This window comes from Triticum aestivum, chromosome 5A (genome assembly GCF_018294505.1).
Source record: "Triticum aestivum cultivar Chinese Spring chromosome 5A, IWGSC CS RefSeq v2.1, whole genome shotgun sequence".
In the NCBI taxonomy this organism is placed as follows: Eukaryota; Viridiplantae; Streptophyta; class Magnoliopsida; order Poales; family Poaceae; genus Triticum; species Triticum aestivum.
In genome coordinates this window covers 422214915-422240556 of record NC_057806.1, presented here as the reverse complement: position 1 = coordinate 422240556, position 25642 = coordinate 422214915, and the positions used below count along the sequence as shown (strand labels likewise).

At 44.0% G+C, this 25642-nt stretch overlaps 2 protein-coding genes across 2 annotated transcripts; one reads left to right on the top strand and one right to left on the bottom strand.

The window, feature by feature from the left end:
* The first annotated feature begins 4454 nt into the window (after window positions 1-4454).
* LOC123103731 (O-fucosyltransferase 35) lies at window positions 4455-10425 on the top strand. The gene is made up of 9 exons (XM_044525397.1): window positions 4455-5226; window positions 7079-7213; window positions 7306-7375; window positions 7466-7536; window positions 7620-7708; window positions 7806-7938; window positions 8018-8250; window positions 9062-9538; window positions 9678-10425. Exons 1-9 carry the CDS (start codon window positions 4735-4737, stop codon window positions 9877-9879), a joined length of 1902 nt encoding a protein of 633 aa, XP_044381332.1. The 5' UTR covers window positions 4455-4734; the 3' UTR covers window positions 9880-10425.
* Window positions 10426-11903: 1478 nt separating this feature from the next.
* On the bottom strand, window positions 11904-25242 carry LOC123103730 (probable aspartyl aminopeptidase). The gene is made up of 11 exons (XM_044525396.1): window positions 25024-25242; window positions 24773-24911; window positions 24580-24658; window positions 24202-24404; window positions 23069-23141; window positions 22427-22513; window positions 22150-22305; window positions 19556-19732; window positions 18974-19048; window positions 18752-18892; window positions 11904-12298 (listed from the first exon to the last, which is right to left on the bottom strand). The coding sequence occupies exons 1-11, from the start codon at window positions 25088-25090 to the stop codon at window positions 12077-12079; spliced, it is 1419 nt and encodes a 472-aa protein (XP_044381331.1). The 5' UTR covers window positions 25091-25242; the 3' UTR covers window positions 11904-12076.
* Window positions 25243-25642: the final 400 nt, after the last annotated feature.

Below are 25642 nucleotides of genomic sequence, written 5' to 3'. Positions count from 1 at the left end.
GGATTGTATTATACATACATTAAATTGGATACGCATTGGCGTATAAGATAATTCTCTAGAATCTTGAGAAGTTCAAAATATGGCATGATTGCCTGGGTCATCCTATTATTGGAAGGATGAGAAAATTATCGACGATTCAATTGGACACAGTCTAATGGTGTGAATTTTCCAAATTCATTTAATTGTGTATACACAATGTGTGCAAACTGGAAACTGATCGCAAGGCCATCTTATCTCATGAAAAGAGGATGAGCCACTAGATTTCCTTGGATAGGAGATATATATGTGATCCAATTCAACCGTTATATGGAATATTCACATATTTCATAGTGCTTTTGGATGCATTAGTGAGATGGTCCAATGTGTGTCTTACTCCCATAAGGAACCCTGCTTTTACAAAGCTTATTGCTCAAATCATTAATTTGAGAGCAAATCATCCTGCGCACGGGACAAAATCCATCAGAATGGATAATGCTGCGAAATTTAGTTCGTGAGCATTTCATGATTACTGCCTAGACTGGGGCATAACTGGGGAGCATATTGGTACTTTGTGTACATACCCAGATTGGTTTTGTGGAATCACTTGTCAAGACGACAAGTTGATATCAAGATTGCTCCTACAGAATTGTAATCTCCCAACATCTAGTTGGGGACATTGCAGTTTTATGTACTGCATATACAAACTGGATGAACTACATATTATATGGTCCCCCCGTTGCAGTTAGTACGTGGAAATGAGTAAGTATTTCCCATCTGCGATAAATCGGTTGTGTTGGATACATACCGATTTCACCACCACAGCGTACATATATGAGCCCTCATAGAGAAATGGGGATCTATGTGAGGTATAATTCTCCGTCAATCGTAAAGTACCTGAAGTCCTTAGAAGGGGACTTGTTTATGGCCCGATACGCTGGATGTATTTTGATGAGGACATTTTCCCGGCATTAGGGGGAGATAATAACCACATTGAATGCCGGGAAATAGAATGAGATGTGAATAGACATCTTGTCCTTAGTTCCACATACGAATGAGTCTGGACTGGAGGTTCAGAAGATTATCAATTTGCAAAGTATCGCAAATAATCTGCCAATTGCATTTACTAAGTATATAGGTGTCACAAAGTAAAATGTTCCCATAGTGAATGTGTCAGAGAGAGTGGATGTGACCCATAGGTCCACTCGGCCACCGACGAGGGGGAGGAATCTGGACACAAGAGGACAAGGCTTCATGGAAGCGTCCAAGGGGAATGAGGAATCCTCAAACAGTAAATGCAGGTCAACATCATGTTGATATTCAACCAAGAGTTGAAGGACACCTGAAGGATGTTGGACACATCCAGGACCCAACATGAGTGTGCACACAATTTTTTGTGTTGGGTCATCGGAAGACCTTGACTCAACTATTGTCGGAAATCACAAAGAGTCAAAAGGTAATGATAAAATCTCCACTATGGATATGGATTCGGGAGAATCATATAATAAAGACTACATTGTGTCGACATTTTTTTATCCTCATGAATTGCAGAAGACCTTGGATTGGATCTAGAATCTAAGTCCATGCATGGCTGAGTGTCTAAAACGCTCTAGTTGATCCAAAGGAAGGCAACAATTGAGGATGCACTCGCTCTCAAGAAGAGGGGGTATTGACCTGATTAGTAATACCCACTCCTCTAAATTTGTTCCCTGGGGGAGCAAATGGGTTTTTGTTCATGTGAGGAACAAAAACAATGAGGTGGTGAGACATGAAGCGAGGCTTGTAGCACATGGGTTCACGCAGAGACCCTTCATCGTTTAAGATGAAACATGTTCTCTTGTTATGAGTGGATTAACGTTCCGATATTTCACATCACTGGCAGTAAATAATGAATTTGTATATCCAACTAATGAATGTTGTTATTGAATAATTGTATGAGTCACTTGATTCAGATATCTCTATGATAATTCCGAAGGAATGAAAATTCTGAATTTAATCGCAACATGTGTTGTGTAAAGCTTTAGAAGTCATTATGACTTAAAGTAGTCGGAAATGATGTGGTAGAACCGACTGAGTGAGTTCCTTTATTAGAAGGTTACTCAAACATTGATGATTGTTCATGTATGTTCATCATGAAATCCAAAGAGGGATTTTGTACTATTTCTGTGTATGTTGATGATCTAGTATCATTGGAGCTACACGAGAGGTACATGATACAATCATATCATCTTAAGACGGAGTGTAAGATGTAAGATTTGGTTGAGACCAAACTTTGCTTGAATTTGGAACTTGAGCGTATTCCTTCGGGAATACTTGTTCACTAGTCTACATATATCCAAAAGATTGTTGAAAGTTCAATATGGATAAGTCATATCCATTAAAGAACTATGGTTTGAGATCTCTGAATTACTAGAGATAAGGACCCATTAAGTCCTAACGACACTGATGAAGAGATATTTGGACGTGAGTTTCCATATCACGGTGCAATGAGAGCACTGATGTATCTAGCAAACTGCACCAGGCATGACATGTCATTGGCAGTGAATTTATTGGCTAGATAGAATGTATCACTGATTAAAAGGCATTGGGTTGGTGTGAAGAATATTTTTGGATATCTTCTAGACACTAAAATCTTGGTTTGTTTTATGAGAAAACTCAAGATATGACCATGGTTGGATATCGTGATGATGGGCATATATCATATCCCCATAATCCAAGATCACAAACTGGTTTTGTTTTCTCGAATGGAGGTACAACCTTCTCTTGGAAGTCGAGAAGAAAAACTTTAGTGGCTGCATCCACTAATCATTCTGAATGTATGAAGCAACATCTGAATCTATTTGGCTTCACAGAATGATGAACTTTGTTGAAAGTTCGGGCGAGTTTGATTGATAGGACTCACCCACCATTATCCACGAAGATAATGTTATTTGTATTACATATATGCAGACAGGTTATAAGGAGCAATATTGCAAAGTATATTACTCTGAAAGTATTTTTCTTCCTCGTGAGTTGAAAAGTGGGAAGATAAATATTTTGAAAGCAAAGTCATATGTGATGTGTGATATGTTCACAAAGTCTTTACCAAGTTCTTCATTCCAGAAATATGTTGTTGGAATTGGTATGAGATGACTTTGTTATTTGCAAGTTTTAGGGGGGAGTGTACTCCTGAACAATAACCTGTTCGAGATCTCTGGATTTTTGATATTGCACTCTTTTCCTTTATGAGTTTTTCCTATATGGTTTCTCATAGAAGGTTTTTAATGAGGCAATAGTAATACAAACATTGTAATGTGCCATTTTCTCCATATTTTCCCACTGGGTTTTTGGAAGGGGTTTTTCATGGCATATTGTATATTTCTTCTTAATTTTTCCTGCAGGGTTTTTGAAGGGGATAATTCCAAGGATGATCAGTCACAAGGACAAACAAGGATTAGGGGAAGTGTTAGGATTAAATTATTTATGTAATTGAGGTTAATCCTCGCTTGTACATAGCGCACGTACGGTTACCGATTCGGCAGCCGTCACGGCGTTTCCACACATCCCACTCTCGGGCGCGTCCCTTGCATGCGTCCTCTCCCCTTGTATATAAGATGTGACTATCAATGGAATTGATGCGGTTCATTCATTCTTACTTCTGTCTCTAAACACTTTGCATGTTGATCAATCAATAAAACAATACCCCCAACTTGACAAGTGGTGGTAGTAAACGAAGAACTATTTGATCAACGGTGGCTCCTGATCGTGAGCTTGATCCCATAAACGGCAAAAGAGTATGTGAAAAACCAAAACCCACGTGAACCATTTTGTGCGTCAACCAGTAGAGACTACTCCCTCCGTTTCAAAATAAATGATTCAACTTTGTATTAACATAAAGTTGGGTCATCTATTTGAAACGGAGGGAATACTAGACTAGAGATAGCCCCAAAGTCCAAAGTAAACGCCTCCTTCCCCCTGGTTTCGTTTCGTCTAAGGCTGGTCATAGTGGAGAGTAACTTAGACTAGTAACATACATATGTTACTAGTCTATGTTACTACCTTCATAGTGGGTAGTGTCATAGGTGTGGTAACATAGTTGCCTTCATTTATTACTTTGTAGACTCATTATGCATTGGAAACCGCTATGTGATGGTAACATATTATGTTACTCTATTTGCCTCTCTCCTCATTAACTACTTGCCACATCACCAATTTTGCTTATATGGCATCTATGTTACTATCTATGTTACTCCCACTATGACCAGCCTAACTCTCACATGCAGCCATGCAGGATGGATGCAGCGTACCGGCCAAAGCACGCGCCGCGCACGTGACCGCGTCGACGTAATGGGCGCTCTTTTCCCCCCTTCGGACAATAACGGCCTTTATTAGGAGTACTACGTCGGAAAAACAAAGAAAAAATCAAAATCAAATCCCTAGTGCGGCGGCGTCGGCGGCGCCTCCAAATGGCATGGCAATGGCAGGGCCGTAATTAGCGCCCTCCGCCCTGGCCGTTTCCGTTTCCGCGCGTATCCCACTACGCTACGCGCCTCGCGTCGTCGCCGTCGCCCTCACGCGTCCTCCTCCCCGCCTTCCTCACTGCCCCATTCACTTCCCAACCGAGCTCCATTAATGGCGCCTCCCCTCATCTAGCCATATTATATCATATCATGGTACCGGGACGACCAGCTGGGGCACCACTCGGAACCCAGCGCCACTAGTTCGTCCAGGTCGAGGTCCTCGGACCGGGACTTGGACTGCTCGAGCCCCCCGCGCCACATGGGCTACCAACCAAAGCACGGCGGCGCCGCCTCCGGGGCCGCGGGCGGTGGTGGTGGAGCTGCCGGTTCCGGTGACCACCTCCCGCGCCTGCACAGCCCCCGCGTCGCCGGAGGCGGGTACATGACCCGCCGCGCCAACTCCTTCAAGCGCTGCCCCGGCGGCGAGATCGAGCTCCAGATCAGCGGCTCCCCGCGCTCGCCGCGGACCGACGGCCTGGGCAGCCCGCCCAAGGACGCGGCGGAGGCCTCCTCCTCCTCCAGCGCCTCCCCCGGCGGCCTCCACCACCAGCAGCAGCTCCGGTTCCGCCTCTTCAAGCGCCCGGGCGCCGGCGGGGGCGCCGGCGACGTCGTGCTGGGGCTGGGGATCCGGGAGAGGAGGAAGCTCGGCAACCTGCTCTTCTTCGCCTTCTGCGGCGTTTGCCTGCTTCTCGGCGTCGTCAAGATCTGGGCCGGCGGCCGGTCAGCGCTACCAGCTGGCGATGATTTGCAGGTATGTATGGAAGCTACAAATTGCATTCTTGTTTGGACTTCTCGCTGCCACTCGGGAATGTTCCTTCCGTGGGATCAATCAACGGACCTGGTGTTCGAACAAGTCTACATTTTTCTTCTTCTTTTGCACTGAGAATGTGTTTCCTTGCTACTTCTTAGTTCTTATCACGAACACATTTTTTTACGAAGAGTTGCGAAGATATAACGTTTCCCGTCTTGTAGTAATGATCTTGATTATGAAGTATGAACTGAGATGTTACGAGGACTAGCTAGAGTAATGGAAATCATGTTAAATTGTTAACTGTCTAGATTCACCGGTCACTCTTACATAATAACCTTTTTTTTTCATGATCAATCATTGGCATTCTAAATTTAACATGCAATTTGCCCAGTTCTCTACCATTTTTGTTGTTGTTCTGGACAAGTCAAACAAGAATTGAAAAAGAAATCTGATGGAATCTGATTCTCATTGTTAAAAGTAGTAAGAATCTGGGCATGTTTTAGCATAATGTAATGTGATGCTTATGCAATTGGTCTGCTTGAAAACTGCTAGGCTGGGTTTATTGTATTCTGTTGGACCTGGACAGCTAGAGTTTAATGTCCGGCCATCTTTCCTCGGCTTAAGTGTTGGATGAACTGGTCGGTGCATGCAATCAATGTGTTCTAGGCTTTGTAGCTCTATTTGGAACTTCTTAAGCAAGGATCTTTTAGCAGAAGCTTAGCATTTTTAGGACGTTTCCTCGTTTGTTGGAGGTTTTTTAGTCCCTTTCCAGTTCGTTTACTATTAAAGCACTTGTTACTTTTGGCGCTTGTAGCTGTTGGCAGTTGGTTGTTATAGGCTTTATGATCTTGTGGTCTATCCAAGTTGGGCAGAATATTCTTTATGTCCATAAGAACTTTGGAAGTATGTCTTACTGTCGTCTTCCATGGAGTATATTGTACTAGTAGGTATCCTTAGTTGGGCTTTTTCAGATCAATAGTCATCTTTAATTTAGGACTTCATTGGTGAAAATAAAATCTTCCGACTTCAACATTTCCTTCTAACAAATAGCCCTTGTTCTATATAGTGAGTGCTTTGGCGATGCAAATTTTAGGAAAACTAGTTTGATAAGGTATCTTTTAGTGTCCGTAACTCCGTACCCTAGACGCCTCGACAAAATTAGCTTCTAACTTGTTATATATAGTATCTATTCAAAGTGCAGATATACTGCATGGATGATTAAGGTGTCACAACATTTAAATATTCCATTACCACTATATAAAAATAGCATTGAAACTAATGCTAATAGCATGAAATTGCGCACAACCACAGCTGGGCAATTTTTTAAATTGGTAGAATCAAGGAATATCGAGTTGAAAATTGCATCAGGTTTCTTAACGCTAATAATCTTCTCATCCAGGTCTCTAACCAACCAGAACTAGATGGACAGATAACTCCTTTATTGTTCATAGAAAAACGTTGTACAGCTGATCTTTTACACTAAATGTCCGTCTTTATGTCAAAAGTTGGCAATTCGTCACCTAGTCTTGATTACATTCATATTAGTAGTACCTGAGATGTTGCAAGCTGATGACAAATTCAGTATGTGCACAAATTGAAAGTACTGATTGTACACTTACATGGCTTCACTGTAGTTCAAAATCTGCATCATAGTATTAGCTGGGCATAGTTATAGTTATGAATATGATGAGCTTATTTGATTGTCTCAACATCACATGAAGTTTATGTTAATGAACGAAACTCTCTGGTATCCCAAGTTATTGATTTGATCAACAACTCTACGCCATAACATTTAGAGAAGAAAATATTTGGTATTACGATCTAAATTGTCATCATCTGTACATGTTTCTAGGATCTCTCTGTCTCCTTCTCCAGTGATAAAGGGCATCAAGTTAATCACTTTGGATATATGGGAGGGAAAGAGAGTGACAGGATGTTGATGACGGTGGAATCTAGCATTGGTGAAAGACAAAGCAGTGTGGTTGAGGCTAGTAATATATCGCTGCTAAACCTGTTCCTTTGTTCGATACATTAATTAGTGAAAGTAACCTTTTTTTTGCTTGTTTGTGCTTCATATAGGCATCTGATGTCTGGTCTCAGCCAAGCAATGAAAATTTCAGACAATGCATTGTTTCAAACTCTCATAAAAGTAAGTTGGTTTATATCTCATAAACACATTTTTTTCTCTTCCTTATATGCATTTCTTAACATGATATGGTCACATGTTCTTAATTTGTAGAGCAAGATTCTCGCAGTAATGGCTACATTCTCATAAACGCAAATGGTGGTCTGAATCAAATGCGATTTGGGGTGTGATTACTATCATTTACAATAATTTTTGTGCAGCCATTAGTATTCTTTGCCATGGTATCTGAGTCTCTTTTACATCTCAGATATGTGACATGGTTGCTGTTGCTAAGATTTTGAAGGCAACACTGGTTCTACCTTCACTTGATCATACATCCTACTGGGCAGATGACAGGTTGGCCCCTTTAACCTTAACTGTTCATTCCTAATCGGCTAATCCCCTATATCTTGTTAATCAATGCACTCATATATCCCTTTCATCCATTTTTTAGTGAATTTAAGGATCTTTTCAATTGGAGACACTTCATTGAATCACTGAAAGAAGACATTGATATTGTTGAAACACTACCTCCTGCATACAAGCATATAGAGCCTCTGGCCAAAGCTCCGATATCCTGGTCAAAGGTTAAAAACTAGACTTCTTTTAATCTACATTTACATCGATATATGGTGGAAAGGCTCACTAAGTATTTTATCCTGGCAGGTGAATTATTACAGAGATGAAATACTCCCTCTCTTGAAGAAACACAGAGTCATTTACTTCACACATACAGATTCTCGCTTAGCAAATAACGACCTTCCTAGTTATATTCAGAAGCTAAGATGCCGAGTTAACTACAGATCTTTGAAGTATTCTCATACGATCGAAGATCTTGGTGCTACCTTAGTTTCGAGGATGCGCCAGGATGGAAGCCCATATCTTGCTCTTCATCTAAGGCAAGCTCTATGCTCCTACATTCATCTCAGGATGCTTCTGTCTGCACAGTTTTTTTCCTTACTTTGTATACTTACCAACATTCTTCTAGTATTTTGGCATCTTGATTACCGCAATTTGTGTTGTAGCTTTGATTTATCATTTCCATCAGACCATGAAATGAAATCTTGGTTTACCTGTCTCCAAAATATACATGCAGCTGGAATTGGCTTGAACATATTAGTTTTCTGTCGGCATATTATGCAAGTCAACTGTTATGTCCGTGCTAGCACAGGTGAATCTATTAGGGCCTGTCTGTTGATCTTGCCAGTAAAGATAGGTGATTTCATGAACCCTGAATTGAAGTGAGTCTCATTTTAGTGATGTTTTATTGATAAATAGAGTGCCTATGTACATCACTGGTGAATGATCTAGGTGTGCTAGTTGGCACACATTTCACAAAATCATCTTGTGAAGAAGTTCTGGATTGCTTCAAATCATTAGGTTTATTGAGAAGTTCTACTATTGAGTTTTTGGAACTACAGCAGCAAACAATGCCACAGAACTGTGGCGCCAACATTCCAGAAGTTGTTGAGCTATGTTGTAGCCCAGCAGACCCTTTCTTGGAATCTTTTATAACATTTTAATGATTTACTGAACTCTCTCTAGATGCACCAGCTAAAACACTTAGAAGTGAGAAGCCATGTAGTACATACTGTGACATTTACTTCCACGAAAATAAAATGGGCTAACATTTATGTTGTTAGTTGTTCTTTTATGTACTTGAAACATGAGGGGGGCTTTCTTTAACAAATTAACAACTATGTTTTGCAGGTATGAGAAGGATATGCTAGCTTTTACTGGTTGCAGCCATGGCTTGACATCGGATGAGGAAGAGGAGTTACGTAAGATGCGTTATGAGGTCAGTCATTGGAAAGAGAAAGACATTAACGGAACCGAGAGAAGAAGTATTGGTGGCTGTCCTTTGACTCCACGGGAAACTTCACTCCTGTTGAAAGGATTGGGTTTCACACGGAACACCAGAATTTACTTAGTTGCAGGAGAAGCCTTTGGCAATGGAAGCATGCAAGCGCTGCTGGACGATTTTCCCTATATCTATTCTCATTCTACCCTTGCAACAGAAGAGGAACTTGAGCCCTTCAAAAATCATCAAAACATGCTTGCTGGTCTTGACTATATTGTAGCTCTCCAGAGTGATGTCTTCATGTACACATACGATGGAAATATGGCTAAAGCTGTGCAAGGCCATAGGCGTTTCGAGGACTTCAGGAAGACAATTAACCCAGATAGGTAACACCTTTCCCTTGTTAGAAGTACTATATGTGTATGGTCATTTTACTTCTACACCCAATGACCCAAGAGGCAGTAACCCAATTTACAAGTACATATGTTCTCCTTTTTCTTTCTGAATGTAAAAGTTCTCCTGCAGGATGGATTTTGTGAACCTGGTAGATGAATTTGATGAAGGAAGGATCCCTTGGGAGGAATTCAGTTCAGAAGTGAAAAGGTTGCACAAAGATAGAACAGGAGCTCCATATTTCAGGGAGCCTGGAGAGTTTCCGAAGCTGGAGGAGTCTTTCTTTGCAAACCCCTTGCCTGGCTGTATATGTGAGAAACATGGTGACCAATGAACAAGTACCCAGCCCAATTGATGCTTCTTTGACAAGCTGTGCTAGCAGAGGATATAGGCCCTCTGCTTTCCTGCCAGCTGCAGCATGCACAGTTTGTTCGTCCCTGATCATTTGTAGTCGAGACACGAGCGTTTGCGCCTACATTTTCAAGGGCATCCCCTGAAGTTCAGTGCAAGAAAATTTTGACAGGCGATCAACATATTCAAGCGATTGGTGGTGGTAAACTAATTTTCATACGACCAAAGCACGTGGGGGTGAGGCATGTCGCAGCGATCTGAAGCAGTATATAAGAAGTAACTACGAGTTGGTGGAGTACGTGTAGGTATCCCTGGTATATGTTCTTTTCTTTGTTGCACTTATATTGTGCCGATTACTGCTGTTGCTGCTAAGTACGAGTAGTATTTTGTGTAGACAACATTGGATGTATGCGGTTGTTCAAAATGTGGGTAACCTTTTGCCCCTACCTGTACAACTGGAAATTTTGCCACTTGTATTTTGTTCAGTATATGAAGAAATATACAATGGAGAGGCTCACATCGAATACTACTTATCCTGTTTCTGTACCGATTCTTCAAGAACTCATGCTCATTAGCAGCTGTACATTATGGATCTCCTGGAGGCTAGAATTGCCTTTATGCAACCGTAATTCACCCCTGAACTTATGCTCCTCGCGCCGATTTCAGTTGCTCACTAACTTCAGCATGATGGGTATTTCTTCACAGAGGCTGTGGAAGAAACATTGAGGTTCCAGAATTATGTGCTGTGAGCTTGTGAAGCGGTCTGCCTCTTTCAAGTCACATGATGTAAAGCAAATTTACATCAAGTACATATGATGGTCCGCTCCTCTCCCACCTGGTTGGTGTAGTTACCGAGGTGCATAACCTGAGTTGAATTGGAAGGTGAATAACCTGAGTTTATGTTTTGTGACTTCACAGTGTCTACGTGAAAAATCTAAATTTCATTCCTCAAAAAGGAAACAAAAAAACATTCATAAAGGCAAAGATCTTCACTCCAACTTGAGTTTTCACATGAGGCATGTTTTGTAATACCTTAGGTGATTCAGATTTGGCTAAACATACACATGTTGGTGACTGTCTGAGAACATGATTAGATTTTGTGGTGATTTTACCTCCTTCATTTTCTAGTGTTTGCAAAGCATAACTAAAACTTGAGAGAGAGAGCTTTACTAATCTATCTTCTCTTAAAGGATTAAGACCTCCCAAGGAAGAACCCTATGGATTTCATGACCTCTATCTATCCTTGAGATTTGAGGACGAATACCACCAAGACCTCCATCACTCCTAGAGATTTGGGCAAGAACTACCTGCTATTTACCTTTATTTCCTTTGTTGTTTTTGGATCTAAGACGCACCTCTTAGATTGAATTGGGTTTTGAGGAGTAATTGGTATGGATCTTGTTCTTGAGTGATTTACTCTTATATTTTCCCTTTGATTGCCCTTGATCCTTGTGTTTCTTCTCAAAACACCTCCAATTCATGAAGATTGGACCACCTTTGCGGCTTGCCCCTTATCAGTGTGCCAACAAGCGAGACTTGGCAGAGGGTTTTCAGTGAACTTCAGATCAATGTTATGTGCACCACACCGATTGACACGCTCGAGAAATGGTGGCTTACTGCTCACAAGAATTTTCAATAAAAGGACAAAAGGAGCTTCAACTCATTGGTGATTCTCATCCCTTGGCACCTTTGGAAATAAAGAAACGATCGAGTCTTCACCGACCCCAGGCACTCTACTGAGTGGGCTTATTGGAATTAGGCAGATTTGTTATAAGATGGTTATAGTTTAGAGTGTTGGTGGGGTCTGTGTTGTGCTAAACGCGCACATTTCAGCGTAAGGGTGTTGTAAAACTATTTCTGCCTACGGTACACCTTTGGCGTACTCTCTAAAGCTGTGTTCAGTTGACAGGTATTTGAAGGGGGATTGGCCGGGATTGAGTGGATTTAATCCCCTACAACTTACAAATTAATGAAATGGTGCATATTCTCGAGCTAGAAAAACGTGAGTGAACATATAAATATGCTAGTCATTCTCCAAACAAGAAAGAAAAACATGCATATTTTCCATGATTTATTCACGTCTTCACTAACATACATAATCTGACATTACTAATTATTCATTGTAGCTGTGATTGTAGAAGTACAGGTTCTGCTGACCCAATATGGTTGCCTACTACACCTCAGCAGTCTACTTTGACTTTGTTATCCAATTCAGTGAATTCTTCAAAATATGCCTTGAGGTGTTCATACGAGTAGTTGACGTCGTCAACGGCGCACATCTCCCTGATGCTGTGCATAGACAATTGTGGTGCTCCAATATCCACAGTACGAATACCAACACCGCTGGCGAGTATTGGCCCGATTGTTGACCCACAAGCCATGTCGTTGCGAACAACAAAATCCTGCAAAAATAAAGTCGTTTTCATAGATGAAAAAAGTAAGATGTAATCAGGTACTGTTGAACCGGTATGGGCCCTAGCCCATCAAGATCTGTCTCTTGGGCCCAAGCCCATGAGAGGTGCTGACCTAGAAGAGGAGCCCCTCTTCCCCCTGCCCCGGTGTGAGCCGCCAGACACGAGAGGAACTACTCGTGAGTCACCAGACACCACCTGCCCTCCTCTCTGTAGGTACTCCCCCTCTCATCTCAACATGGTATCAGAGGCCAGCGACGGCGGGGCCTAAGGAGACGGCGGCGACGTCCGGCGAGGTGGCGGCGGATCTGGCGCGCGCGCGGGAGGCTGCGGAGAGCTGCACGCACGAGAGACGCGGGGAGCGGCCCGGCAGAGCTGCGCGGGCGGCTGCTGCTGCTGCTTCTTGGACCGGAGGCAGAGCCCCTGCGCGGGCGGCTGCAGAGGAAGAGGAGCTGCTCGGGGTGGTTGCTGGCGTGCGTGTGCTGAGCGGCAGCAGGCAGAGGAGCAGAGGAGGAGCACTAGTGGAGAGAAGGAGTGCGTGCGTCCTGCGTGCGCTGTGGTGCTGCTGAGCGGAGAGTAGAAAGGGGAGTGATCGAGAGGAGAGGAGCTGCTGCTGGGCGCTGTGGTCCTGGAGGCTGCGTGTTTGCTGCTGCTGACTCTGTTGCTGCTACTGCTGGTGCTGCTGAGGGGGAGAAGGAAGAGGAGGTGCTGGAGCTTATTCCTGCGAGGAGCTGCTGCTGGTTGGAAAGAGAAGAAGAGGTGTTGCTGAAGCTGAGCTGCTGCTGGTTGGAAAGAGAAGAAGAGGTGTTGCTGCTGTTGCTGCTTATCCCGCCAAACAATGGCTAAACCAACTGGTCTTGCCGAGGCTTTGGAGAAGCTCGCTAAGATCCTCGCGGAGTCCAACTCTGGGGCCATCGTTCCTCGACAGGAAGTGGCTCAAAAGCTTGAAATGTCGCCCCTGGACATGAAGCTAGAGGGGGCAACAAATTATTTGAGCTGGTCCAGAAGGGCTTTGTGGGCTGTGGAGCAGAAGGAGCTTGATGGATATTTGTTGGGCACCGTTGTAGAACCAAGGGACAAGAGTAGTGCAGAGGGCAAGAGGTGGAAGGTCATCCACTCTGTACTTATGGTGTGGTTGTTGAACTCCGTGGTGCCCTCCATTGGACGCTCTGTGGAGGGGCTATCCTCACCTGCTGAGATATGGAAGATTCTGTCCACTCAATACTCTGGCAAGGGCAATGTCATGCTCATTGCTCAGATTGAGGACAAGATTAGGTTGCTGCGTCAAGATGATGGCATGTCAGTGATGACATACGTGGCAGAACTGCAGGCTCTGTGGGCTGACCAGGATAACTGTGATCCCTTGGAACTCTATGATGCGGCTTCAATCGAGTCAGGGCATAAGTGGATGGCACGCAGGCGTGTGCTGAAATTTTTGGCTGGCCTCAAAGGTTGCTTTGATGGCAGGAAGGCTTCCCTGTTGCACCAACCTAGTCTGCCTACCATTCCTGAGGCTATTGCAGCGATGACTCAAGAGGAGGTGCGCCTATCCCTTGAGCATGCAGACATGAAGGTTGTGCCAGCTTCGACATTTGCAGTCACTGAGCGCATGGAGTGGGGAGATCCCACCAAATGTCATATCTGTGGGGAGGTAGGTCACTGGAAGAGAGAATGTCCAACTCGTGGCAGAGGCAGGGGATATAACAGAGGGGGAGCAGGCAGAGGTAGAAGTGCTAGAGGCAGAGGTGGATACTCAGAGACCTCATGGAGCCAGGCTTCTAGAGGTAGAGGTGGCTACTCAGGACACTCAGGGGGTCAGAGGGCTCACATGGCCGTTGCAGGAGACACTGGGACGTCCAAAGGCAAAGATGTAGATGATGTTGTCTATGGAGACTTTGCTCACTGGGCCTCCACTGATGAAGGTAATCCGGAAAGAGCATCTCTTGCTACTAATGAGAGTGCTCCAGAGTGGGTTCTTGACTCTGGAGCATCTAAGCATGTTGCTAGTAACTCATGTGTGTTCGAATCTTACACTAAGCATCCTCCCTCTCACACGGGCACTATACAAACGGCTGATGGCACAAAACAACCAGTCATAGGGGTTGGTACAGTAAAGTGTACTCCGACCATTTCCCTATCGTCAGTTTTACATGTGCCAGCCTTTCCTGTCAATTTGGTCTCTTTCAGTGCACTCATTGATCAAATGGACTGTCGTGTGATCCTTGACAAGTTCGGTTGCTTGATTCAGGTGCGACAGACGAGCCAGACGGTTGGGACTGGCACCAGGCGTAGGGGGCTCTGGTACATGGACCAGGAGGTGCAGCCGGACTTGGTGTGTGCTGCGACCATGGAGGATAAGGAGAAGCAGGCGATGATCCATCATTGTAGGATGGGGCATGTATCTTTTGATAAGATGAGTAGAATATTTCCGGATGTTATGTGTGGAATAGGCAAAGGCAAGCTGACATGTGATGCTTGTGAATATGCAAAACACACACGGGCCTCATATGTGAGTAAGGGGCTCAGGAGCATATCTCCTTTTATGCTTATTCATTCGGATGTATGGACTAGCCCAGTGGTGTCAATGAATGGGAAGAAGTATTTTGCTACCTTTATTGACTGCTATTCTCGCATGACTTGGATTTACTTGATGCGTCACAAGGATGAGGTGTTTAGCTGTTTTCAGAACTTCCATGCTCTTGTAAAGAACCAGTTTCAGGTACAGGTCAAGGTGCTCAGGACGGACAATGGAACGGAGTATGTGAACAACATTTTTGGGGCTTTCATGGCTGACCATGGGATTCTTCATCAAACTTCATGTCCGGACACCCCCCCTCAGAATGGAGTGGCCGAACGGAAGAATCGTCATGTTCTTGAGGTCGCTCGGTCGTTGATGTTTACCATGAATGTGCCTAAGTTCTTGTGGGATGATGCAGTTATGACAGCCACATACTTGATCAACCGAACACCTTCCAGGATACTTGGCATGAAATCTCCGTCTGAGTTGATCATTGGAGATAATAAGTTTGTTGTTCCCCCAAAGTTGTTTGGCAGTACCTGCTTTGTTCGTGATCACCGACCATCTGTTGGCAAGCTTGATCCTCGGGCAGTGAAGTGTGTCTTTCTGGGATACTCGTCTAGTCAGCAGGGGTATAAATGTTGGTGTCCCTCTGAAAAACGCAGGTTTGTAAGTATGGACGTTACATTCAGGGAGTCTGAGCCATTCTATGGTGAGCCGACTGATCTCAGTCTGTTGTTTGCAGAGCTTGACCACCTACACCCTGTGCATGATGGTCAAGAGGGGGAGAAGGATGTGTCTCATACTCACGGTGATCCTGTGGACATTAACACTGATAATGATGTGCAGGCTCAGGTTCAACCAATAGTGGGTACAATTCCGGTTAGTACCATCACTGATGATGATGTGCGGGCTCATGTCGAGCCAACTGTCGATACACTTAAGATTGGTGCTCTCCAGGTTCCTGTTCGGGATCGATGGCAGACGAATACCCTGGTGTACTCTCGGCGGCAACCACAAGTGCAGGGGGAGCAGCAAGGCAGGGAGGCAAGAGTGCAGGGGGAGCAGCAAGGCAGGGAGGCAAGAGTGCAGGGGGAGCAGCAAGGCAGTGAGGCAAGAGTGCAGGGGGAGCAGCAAGGCAGTGAGGCAAGCTCATCTGACACAGTGGAGCTGCCCATTGCGTTGCGAAAACCTACACGTGAAGCGGCAAGGAAGGGTGAGGTAGCAAGGAAGGCTCTGCCAAAGGATGATGCTTGTGATGACCTTGATATTGGCAATTTTGTGTCTTACAAGGCTTTGTCACCTTCATATAAGGCGTTTGTTGCCTCTCTGCAAACTGTGTCTATCCCTAGGGATTGGAAGGCTGCAAAGCAAGATCCGAAGTGGCGTGAATCGATGATAGAGGAGTTAGAAGCATTGAAAAAAAACAAGACATGGGTGCTAACCACATTGCCGGCAGGAAAGAAAGCAGTGAGTTGTAAGTGGATTTTTACTGTGAAGCAGAATCCTGAGGGCAAGGTGGAACGGTATAAGGCTAGATTGGTTGCCAGAGGATATAGTCAAACTTATGGAATTGACTATGATGAGACATTTGCTCCAGTTGCAAAGATGAACACGGTACGGGTATTGGTCTCGTGTGCTGCAAACTTTGGGTGGAAATTGCACCAGTTAGATGTCAAGAATGCCTTCTTACATGGTGACTTGAAAGAAGAGGTATACATGGAGATACCGCCAGGTTTTGGCACAGAACAGACTACGGGGAAGGTATGCAGGCTGAAGAAATCCTTGTATGGTCTGAAGCAATCGCCGAGGGCATGGTTTGATAGGTTCAGACGAGCTGTTTGGAATATGGGGTATGGCCAATGTAATGGTGACCACACGGTGTTTTATAGACACACTAATAAGAAGATCACCATTGTTGCAGTGTATGTTGATGATATCATCATCACTGGAGATGATGAGGAGGAAATAAAGAGAGTGAAGGGGTGTCTGAGCAAGGAGTTTGAGGTAAAAGACTTAGGAAATCTAAAGTACTTCCTTGGCATAGAAGTGGCCCGGACAGAGAAGGGAATATCTTTGTGCCAACGAAAATACACCTTGGATCTTTTGAGTGACATGGGCATGATGGGATGTCGTGCAGCCCCTACTCCAATTGAACAAAATCATCAAGTAACAGCACAATCAGGTGAGCTAGTGAATAAGGAAGATTATCAGAAGCTGGTTGGGAGGTTATTGTACTTGTGTCATACCAGGCCTGACATTACGTATGCCGTGGGGGTGGTGAGCAGATACATGCATGAACCAAGGAGAGGGCATCTTGATATTGTTCACAGAATCCTGAGATACTTGAAGGGGACTCCGGGTAAAGGGTTGTGGTTTGCGAAGAGTGGACATCTTGAGGTGGATGGCTATAGTGACTCTGATTGGGCTAGCTGTCAAGATGATAGACGATCAACTTCAGGTTACTGTGTGTTTGTGGGAGGAAATTTGGTGTCATGGAGAAGCAAGAAACAGAATGTTGTGTCTAGATCAACAGCAGAAGCTGAATATAGAGCATTATCTCAAGGGTTGTGTGATATGCTCTGGGTGAAGCACCTACTATGCGAGTTGAAACTCTTGAGGAAGGGACCCTTAAGGGTGTGGTGTGACAATCAGTCAGCTATAGCCATTGCTAATAACCCAGTTCAACATGATAGGACGAAGCATGTGGAAATTGATCGCTTCTTCATTAAAGAGAAACTTGATGCTGGGATCATCAGCCTTACTCATGTCAGCTCTGGGCAGCAGTTTGCAGATTGCTTGACAAAGGGACTGGGAACAAAGGACTGTAACTTGGCGTGTGACAAGATGGGGATGATAGATATCTACCACCCATCTTGAGGGGGAGTGTTGAACCGGTATGGGCCCTAGCCCATCAAGATCTGTCTCTTGGGCCCAAGCCCATGAGAGGTGCTGACCTAGAAGAGGAGCCCCTCTTCCCCCTGCCCCGGTGTGAGCCGCCAGACACGAGAGGAACTACTCGTGAGTCACCAGACACCACCTGCCCTCCTCTCTGTAGGTACTCCCCCTCTCATCTCAACAGGTACCAAGATCGGCGATTGGCTAATGATCTGGAACCACCCACCAGCCCAAGAGCTTATCTAATAAGTTGTATTTTTACTTCTTTCTCTAGATGTCGATGCAGCCTAATATCTTTGACTATTGCTTATTCTAAATATGCTACAGAAATTATTTGTATAGTCATATGGGATAGAGGTACTTCTAATACACAAATCAAAGTATTATGTAAATTAGGTTAAAGTTTTAAAACATAGACAATATGATTGCTAAAATGATACGTGTCTTCGTGGAGCTGCCCAGGATATATGTTTGGTGGAGCTAAAACGACATGTATCTTGGTGGAGCTGCCTAGTATGTTTGGTGGAGCTCAAAGCAATGCTTTACTGGGCAAACTTGCTCATACGAATTGGCTCTCCTAATAAGTAGAAAACATTTTATTATTCCTCCTTTTTTTCCACGTGGTCCACTAGATAGTACTCCCATTGTTCCAAATTAATTGAAATTCTAGCTTTGTCCTAAGTCACATTTCTTTAAGTTTGACCAGGCCTATAGAGAAATATATCAGCATCTACAATGCCAATTAACTTAATTAGACTCATCATAAAATATACTCCTCCCAAAATAAGTGTCTCAACTTTGTACTAACTCTAGTACAAAGTTGTACTAAGTTTGAGACACTTATTTTGGGGCGGAGGAAGTATATTGTTGTTGTTGTTGTCGGCATGAAAACAACATAAGAGTAGGGGGTATCTTGTCGTTAGTACTCTTATTTTGCAATCACAAAATCAAGTATAAGTTGAGAAGGGCAATTATGGCAAGCTAATCCACAATTGTAATAGGGGTTCCTCCTTTTTATATGTACTAACCTGGATAGGTAACTGGAGCCTCTCAGCAATTTCTCGGAAAATAAAAGCTGTCACGGCATTTGTAGCATATCGTTGATTAGCATTGTGCTTAATCACAAGTCCACCATGCAACTTTGGCTGGTGGTTCTCCTCGTGCTTTTCCTGGAAAGATAGATCATTTTCTATCAGAATATTACTGCATACCTGTGAACCCATAAACTGATCCAAAAATACTATTATTACCATATAATTGGGGTGCAAGGCATGAGCCATATCTGCAGATACAAGGAAACTCCTTTGAATAGCCTTTTCTAGCAACTAAAAAAAATGAAAGCAGATAGTCAGAATATGGAACTCAAAAGGGCAGCCCCAGTGCATGTAGCTCCCGCTTGCGCAGGGTCTGGGGAAGGGTCCGACCACTTTGGGTCTATTGTACGCAGCCTTTCCCTACATTTCTGCAAGAGGCTGTTTCCAGAGAATATGGAACTCAACTTGGAGCAATAAACTACACACAATCTGGCATAAATCATTTAAAGTGAAGTTGAATCATAAAAGAAATGTGTATACCTGAGCAGGGAAGGTACTTTTTTTACGAATGAAGAGTTATGGACAAATTAACTTAAAATTGAATTCCATTAAGGGTGTGCAATAACTGTTATAATAATTTTAAATAAATGAATATTATAGGTCGTGCCATGGATGGTTAGCAGATAAGCAGAAACAAAATGATGACATAAAATCAGGTAATGTGAAAAATCAAATCCAATAGCCAGCTGAAATAAAGTCAGTGGATTGGGTGCTGGGTGAAGGAAATTAGTTTTGTACCTTGGAATTTGAATGGTTAAAGCAGCATGTGATTCTTGTTAAAGCATCCAGCATTGCAGGCGAACCAGCTCCCTGAGCCGAATCAGAACCAACCTCCTCATGATCAAATAGAGCCACCATCCTGACGCCAGATTCATGATCAAGAGAGTGGTCGGTAGAAGTTGACTCCACCAGGGCCTGAAAAAGTATTGGACAACTCGTTATATCGGGACTTTGTTGCAAAATAAGGACAGTAATACGTATTTGTTAGAAACTGAAGTGTGTTAGCTTCATTGACCAACTACACTTTGTATATTATTAGAATCATAGGGATCATACGCATGTCGTGGAACAATTAATATCATAAAGAACAACCAAATTATGATATCAAAATTATAGTTAGTAGTAATCAACTCTTATCACAACCAGGATTGCAATTCTTGACAAGGGGGTTTCTGTGTGGTCAAATCAAGAACAAATCAAAGGTGGTATATGAGGGAATGTAGAAGCAATGGGTACAATCATCCATGAGAAAATGAGCTATTGTAGGGAGTACGAGTATCCAAATCCAGCAACACTATAAGCTTCATAAAGTGTTGTTTGGGCCTTTGAGGCGTTTTCCCCATTTTCTCCTAAATTGCAGAATCCACACATTTTTGTGTTGTAACATCCTAGGTTTGGGTGTGTGTGACCATCACCTATAAGCAAGATAAAGACTTGGTGTGTTTCAACATGGATCTTTTTCTTATTTGGATTTTGTTGCGTAAACAAGTAAAATTTTGCAAAGGCAAATTTGGGAACTTAAAATTAAATCACCTGAGTTCATAAAAGGGCATCTTGGACCATGTAATATTTTTTCTGAGATTATTGGCGGCACAAGACTAGCTCAAAATGTTATTAGCACATAAACCCTAAAAACAAGGGTATGTTATTAGCACAAAAATCCTAGAAAACAAATCTTAGCTTAGTTTGGATCCCCCAAAGCCATCTAGGCCGAAAACTCACCAAGTCCCTTCTCAAAAAGTTCGAAATCTGATCAAATCAGTTTTGGCTCGAACTTTGACCAATCTTCTGAAAAATACAAGAATATTCAAACCAGGAACCTCCTAGACATCAAGTTCAAGCCAGTAACTTAGCCCGCAACCCCCTACACAAGTTCAAACCAGGAAGTTGCCAACCATGCACTTCCCAGATTCATACCTTATGTTTGAATTTGAACTCAAACCCATTCGACCAAACCAGCAACAAATTAGCTTCTAGAAGCTTGGCTCTGGCAAGTATGGGACCCGCACCTAATAGTGAATCGAGCCACAGGGCCACACCAAATGCTCCACGGCGCAGGCGGAGCTCACGCATGCCGAGGCCACGAGCAGGCGCTCGACCCAATTCACGTGCCTGCAGCACCAGAGGAGGCCGTTGAAGCCCCCTGTCCCCATCCTAACACACAGAGGACCAGGCAAACGACGAGGAGCTTTTTCCCCTGGCACCAGCCCATGTGGTAACTGTCCAACCAGAGCGCTCTGTCGCATGTTGCAGTCGGTGCAAAATCGCACCCGCCAGCCGAGAGGATCTCTCCCTCATGTCGTCCTTATTTCCCCCTGCGTCAGCCAAGCCTCAGCTCGCTCCCCTCTCTTCTCTCCCCTACAAACCCACGGAGAGAGCCTTGCCAACGAGCTGGCTGGAATTCATGAGGCCCCGCTCGACAGACTCTCTTTCACTTCTACCTGCACAAGAGCACCCCCTACTCTTATAAAAGCTAAACCCCCCCCCCCCCCTGCTCGCTCGTCTCTCCAGGATCTCCTGTGATGCCGATCTCCTAGCTATCGTGCCCCGTGCCCTCATAGATGTCGTGATCTCTGAAAATCCCTAATGCTTTGATCGTCATAGCTTTCATTGGACTTTTGTATGCCTTTGTTGGCTTTTGGGTTAGGTTTTTTGTTTTGGCATTTGTTTGCCTGATACTACTGGTACCTGTTCTCGCTGTATGGACCTGCTGGCAGGCTTCGTTTCTGAGTAAATGGAGCATGGGAGCTCTTTCCCTGTTGGTCTAAAAATAAGGTAGCCCTGCTCACCCCCCAAACTAGGGCACCCAAATTATAGCCTCCCCGTCGCCCCTCGCACAACAACCAGACATCATCCATGGAGAGCTACCTCCAACCACTCAGAGCGCCACCCAAGCACCCCCCACCACCTTTGCACACCCCCAATTGACTCCCAGCCGAAGGACAACCCCTGGGAGCCCGTCTTCCTCGACTCGGGCAGCACACTCCGTCGCACTGCTGGGAGGTTGCTCCGCCCGATACGGTAAGCCCGCATCTGATTCCTTCCGAGTCCTAGCCCCTTCAACCCTTTCTAAACCAACGTCATACTCTTTTCCAGCAGTCGCGAGGCAGAGCGAGGCCAGCAACTCCACATCTAGGTCAGTCACATGGGCTGGGCCTTATGGGACAAGTGGAGATGGGCCAGGCCCATACCGGTTCAACAGAGAGAGACATGTATGCAAAAATATTTGAAATAGTGTGAGATGAAAAGAATTTTAGTACTTTCAAAACATGTGGAATATGCAAATATGGTCTCCATAGTCTACATGCAAAAACTTAAATGGAGAAACAAACCTTCAGTGAACAAAATGACATGCAAAGGTTGTCAAGCCTTCCCGAAAAGATGAATTCTTTCATGGCACCTGCTACAACGCTTGGTTGGGTATCACACAGCTGCAGCTCGAAATCACAGATCTCATCAACTTCACAATTAGCCTCTTTAGCAATCAACTGCAAAAAAATGAAAGCAACATACATTAAGTAAAAACTAAAACATACTTCCAAATCCAAGGGCTCTTGATATTTAATAAGTGAGAATGTTTGGCTCCACGTAATGTTAGAAATACATAACCTGCAACAATAGTGGATGGTGCTTTGTGTTTTCGGCACCGGATGACTCCCCTGGAACATTTCCTTCCACTAATTTCTGCATTTCATGCTGCAAAGAAAAAAAAAGTTTGAATCAAGATTCGAATTTTCAAAGCAAACAAAAGAAGATAAGCGTCCTATGGTTCTTTTATCGTAATAGTTTAATTCCAAATAATTAAAGGACAATAATGGCATTCTTATGAACATATTAATTTCAAAATTTAACATTTTCTGGATAAACTAGGTGGAGCATTCTAAGATAACGAAAGATGCCTGAAGTTTTGCACTATTAATCATTTGAAGAAATTGATACTACACAGTTTTGTTCAGAACGTGTGAACATGAAGAAGAGTAGAAGACATGTACACAATGTGCAAGCAAGTGTTGCTTCTTACATAAAGAATACAACATCACAAGGTGTATCAATATCCTAGCGGAACAACTGACATTGATGTTATACAGAGGCTATGCCTCTTCAAACTGAAAATTATGGTGAAATAACAAAAAATTCATGCTAGTTAATTCCTTGGCTCAAAGATATTATGCCCATCATCAAGTACAATAAATAACAAAGAAGCTGACTGAAAACACGAAGATCAGATTCTGATCAATGCAGTCAAATCACCTTAATCAATGTGCCCAGCACTGGGACAAGATGATTCTGATTGTTAATCTTCAGACCTTCCGAGGAGATAGTCCTGCGCAAAATATGAATAAGACACATGAGAAGTATTATTGTAAGTATGTAATAGACTAAGTGTCCAAAACACCAGGGTTAAATCCAAACATAGGTTGCATTATACTCCCCCTGTCCCAAAATAAGTGTCTCAACTTTATACTAACTTTAGTACAAAGTTGTACTAGAGTTGAGACACTTATTTTGGGACGGAGGGAGTAGTGCGTAATTCCATAATGAGGCTACGATTATTTAGTACTGGCACCGTGACATAGCAAATTAAGTACTCCCTCCGATCCAAAATAAGTGTCTATGGTTTTAGCTTAAAGGTAACCACGACACTTATTTTGGATCAGAGGGAGTATATAATATTTTCAGAACTTCCATTCAAGCAATATATGAAAGCTGAATAGGAAGTTTCACATACCCCTTAGGTGAGGCACTAAAAGTTAATCTTTAATTCTACATCTAGCACTGCAATCTGTAAACAACTAGTGATAATACTTCACAAATACATAAGTTCAAAAAGTGGAGAACAATGATACCGAATTTACATTGCAGTACGGACCAGATATCAAAACCAATGTTTAGCTATTTCTCTTCGTGCAAAAGAACAGGATGAAACTTCCAGAATAGTGTTCTAAACTATAGGCCCAAAATGCTCTTCTACTATATTGGATAATATGATCCAACTGGATGAACTACCGAGTAACAAGGCACGATAATGAAAGCCCTTCAGTTTAAGGAAACACACGATAACTAGTTTTTCCAAGTTTTATACGAGAGTATGAAACTTATGTGGTTGTACAAAGGATAATTCAAGGTTGTCTTTTAGATGATGCATGAGATACAAGGGTTAACACAAGAAACTGAATGGAGATACAGAAGTGCAATATTTGCAATCTAAAGATCATTTCCTTTGACTGTTTTCATAGACTTCATTCATTATAACAATCTTAGGATTCATCCATTGCATAATAAAAAGCTCTCAAATGCAAGAACTGCTCCAAAATGAAGGAGTAATTTTCAAAGGCTTCACAATACTGAAATATCTATACTAAAAAAGAGTTTTTATCACCAACCTGTCTAGGTGAATAGCCAAAGTGGGGATTCTCATGATAGGCTCTTGCACTCTTACAAGCTTATGTCCATAAGAGACCACACCGTCCTTCTTCTCTCGCACAAGCACCCTACCAGCAATGGTAAGATCACGGTCAAACCATGTATACCACAATCCACCTCCATAGGTTTGGACTCCAACCTCAAGATAACCTCCCTTGGTTATCTGTGAAAGAAGAAGCAAGATTCTGTTAGTAAATCATCAAAATCTAGCACCTAATAAGTAAGACTAAACAGCAAACTAGGATATCTGATTGATAAATGAACCGCTGTTCCTGCAAAGCATTGTCAGTCGATGTTTCAGGACACAACTGCTCTGAAATCAATAACTAAGAGCTCACCTTGGTGACAGGCTTGAGCTTCAGGCATGGACTGTCCGTATGTGCGCCAATGATGTGGAACCCATTACCGGCAACGTACCTACCAAACATCGACACCAGATTGTATTGGATTAGATTCATTTTTCCATTTACAAAAGAGTGTGCATTTTGTGTCGGGAAACCGAAGGAGAGGAAGTGGATAGAGCGGGCTCACTTGGCGCCGATAGCGAAGGCGACGATGGCGGAGTGGTTGCGTGTGAAGAAGTACTTCCGGCCGGGCTGAAGCCCCGTCCACTCCTCCCGCTCCGAAAGCTGCTCGAACCCCGCCGCCTTCAGCAGTCGCTTCGCCTCATCTTCTCCCGCCGGAAGCAGCAGCAGGAGATAGATCCAGTCCAGATCAGTTCAGTTCAGTTCACGTCACGTCAGTCACGAACAAGCGAGAGGGAAGCGGGACAGGACGCGTACCGACGGCGTGGAAAGCGGTGGGCGAGGCGTTGAGAAAGTCGACGAGGTCGGAGACGACGGCGGCCATGGGCGGCGGGATGCGCTAGGGGCGGAACCGCGGAGGTGGGAACTGAAGGAAACACGATCGGTCGGAACGTTGCTCCGCCGTATCTTATTATTATGTGTAGCACGACTTCGAATACGGAGCGTATTACAATGTGTATCCCCGAGGTCTTCAAAGCGGATACGGACATGGGAATCAACCTGTGGTTGAGTTGGTTAGGGCATGTCCAGCCGCGCCCTCAGGAAGGCCTCCCCAGATGATTTTTTCGTGCCGGCGCCAAAAAAACGGCCCAGTCGCGCCTTCAGGAGTCCGGTTTTCGCCGGCCTGGGCCGAAAACAGCGCCGGCGGATCCAGGCCGAACCCGGCGCGCTGGGGGGCGCCCGGGGGCGCCGGGGCGAACTGTTTTGGCGCGAAACAGCCGCGGGCCCACCGCGTCAGCGACATGGCGCCTCGTCTTCCCCCAACGGTCTCGGTTTCCGCGGGGAATCAATGCCAAGGCTGCCGCCGGTCAGTCTTCCTATTGATTCCTCACGGGCGGCGCGTCACGGGACGGCGCGCCGACGCCTCCCCTCCCTC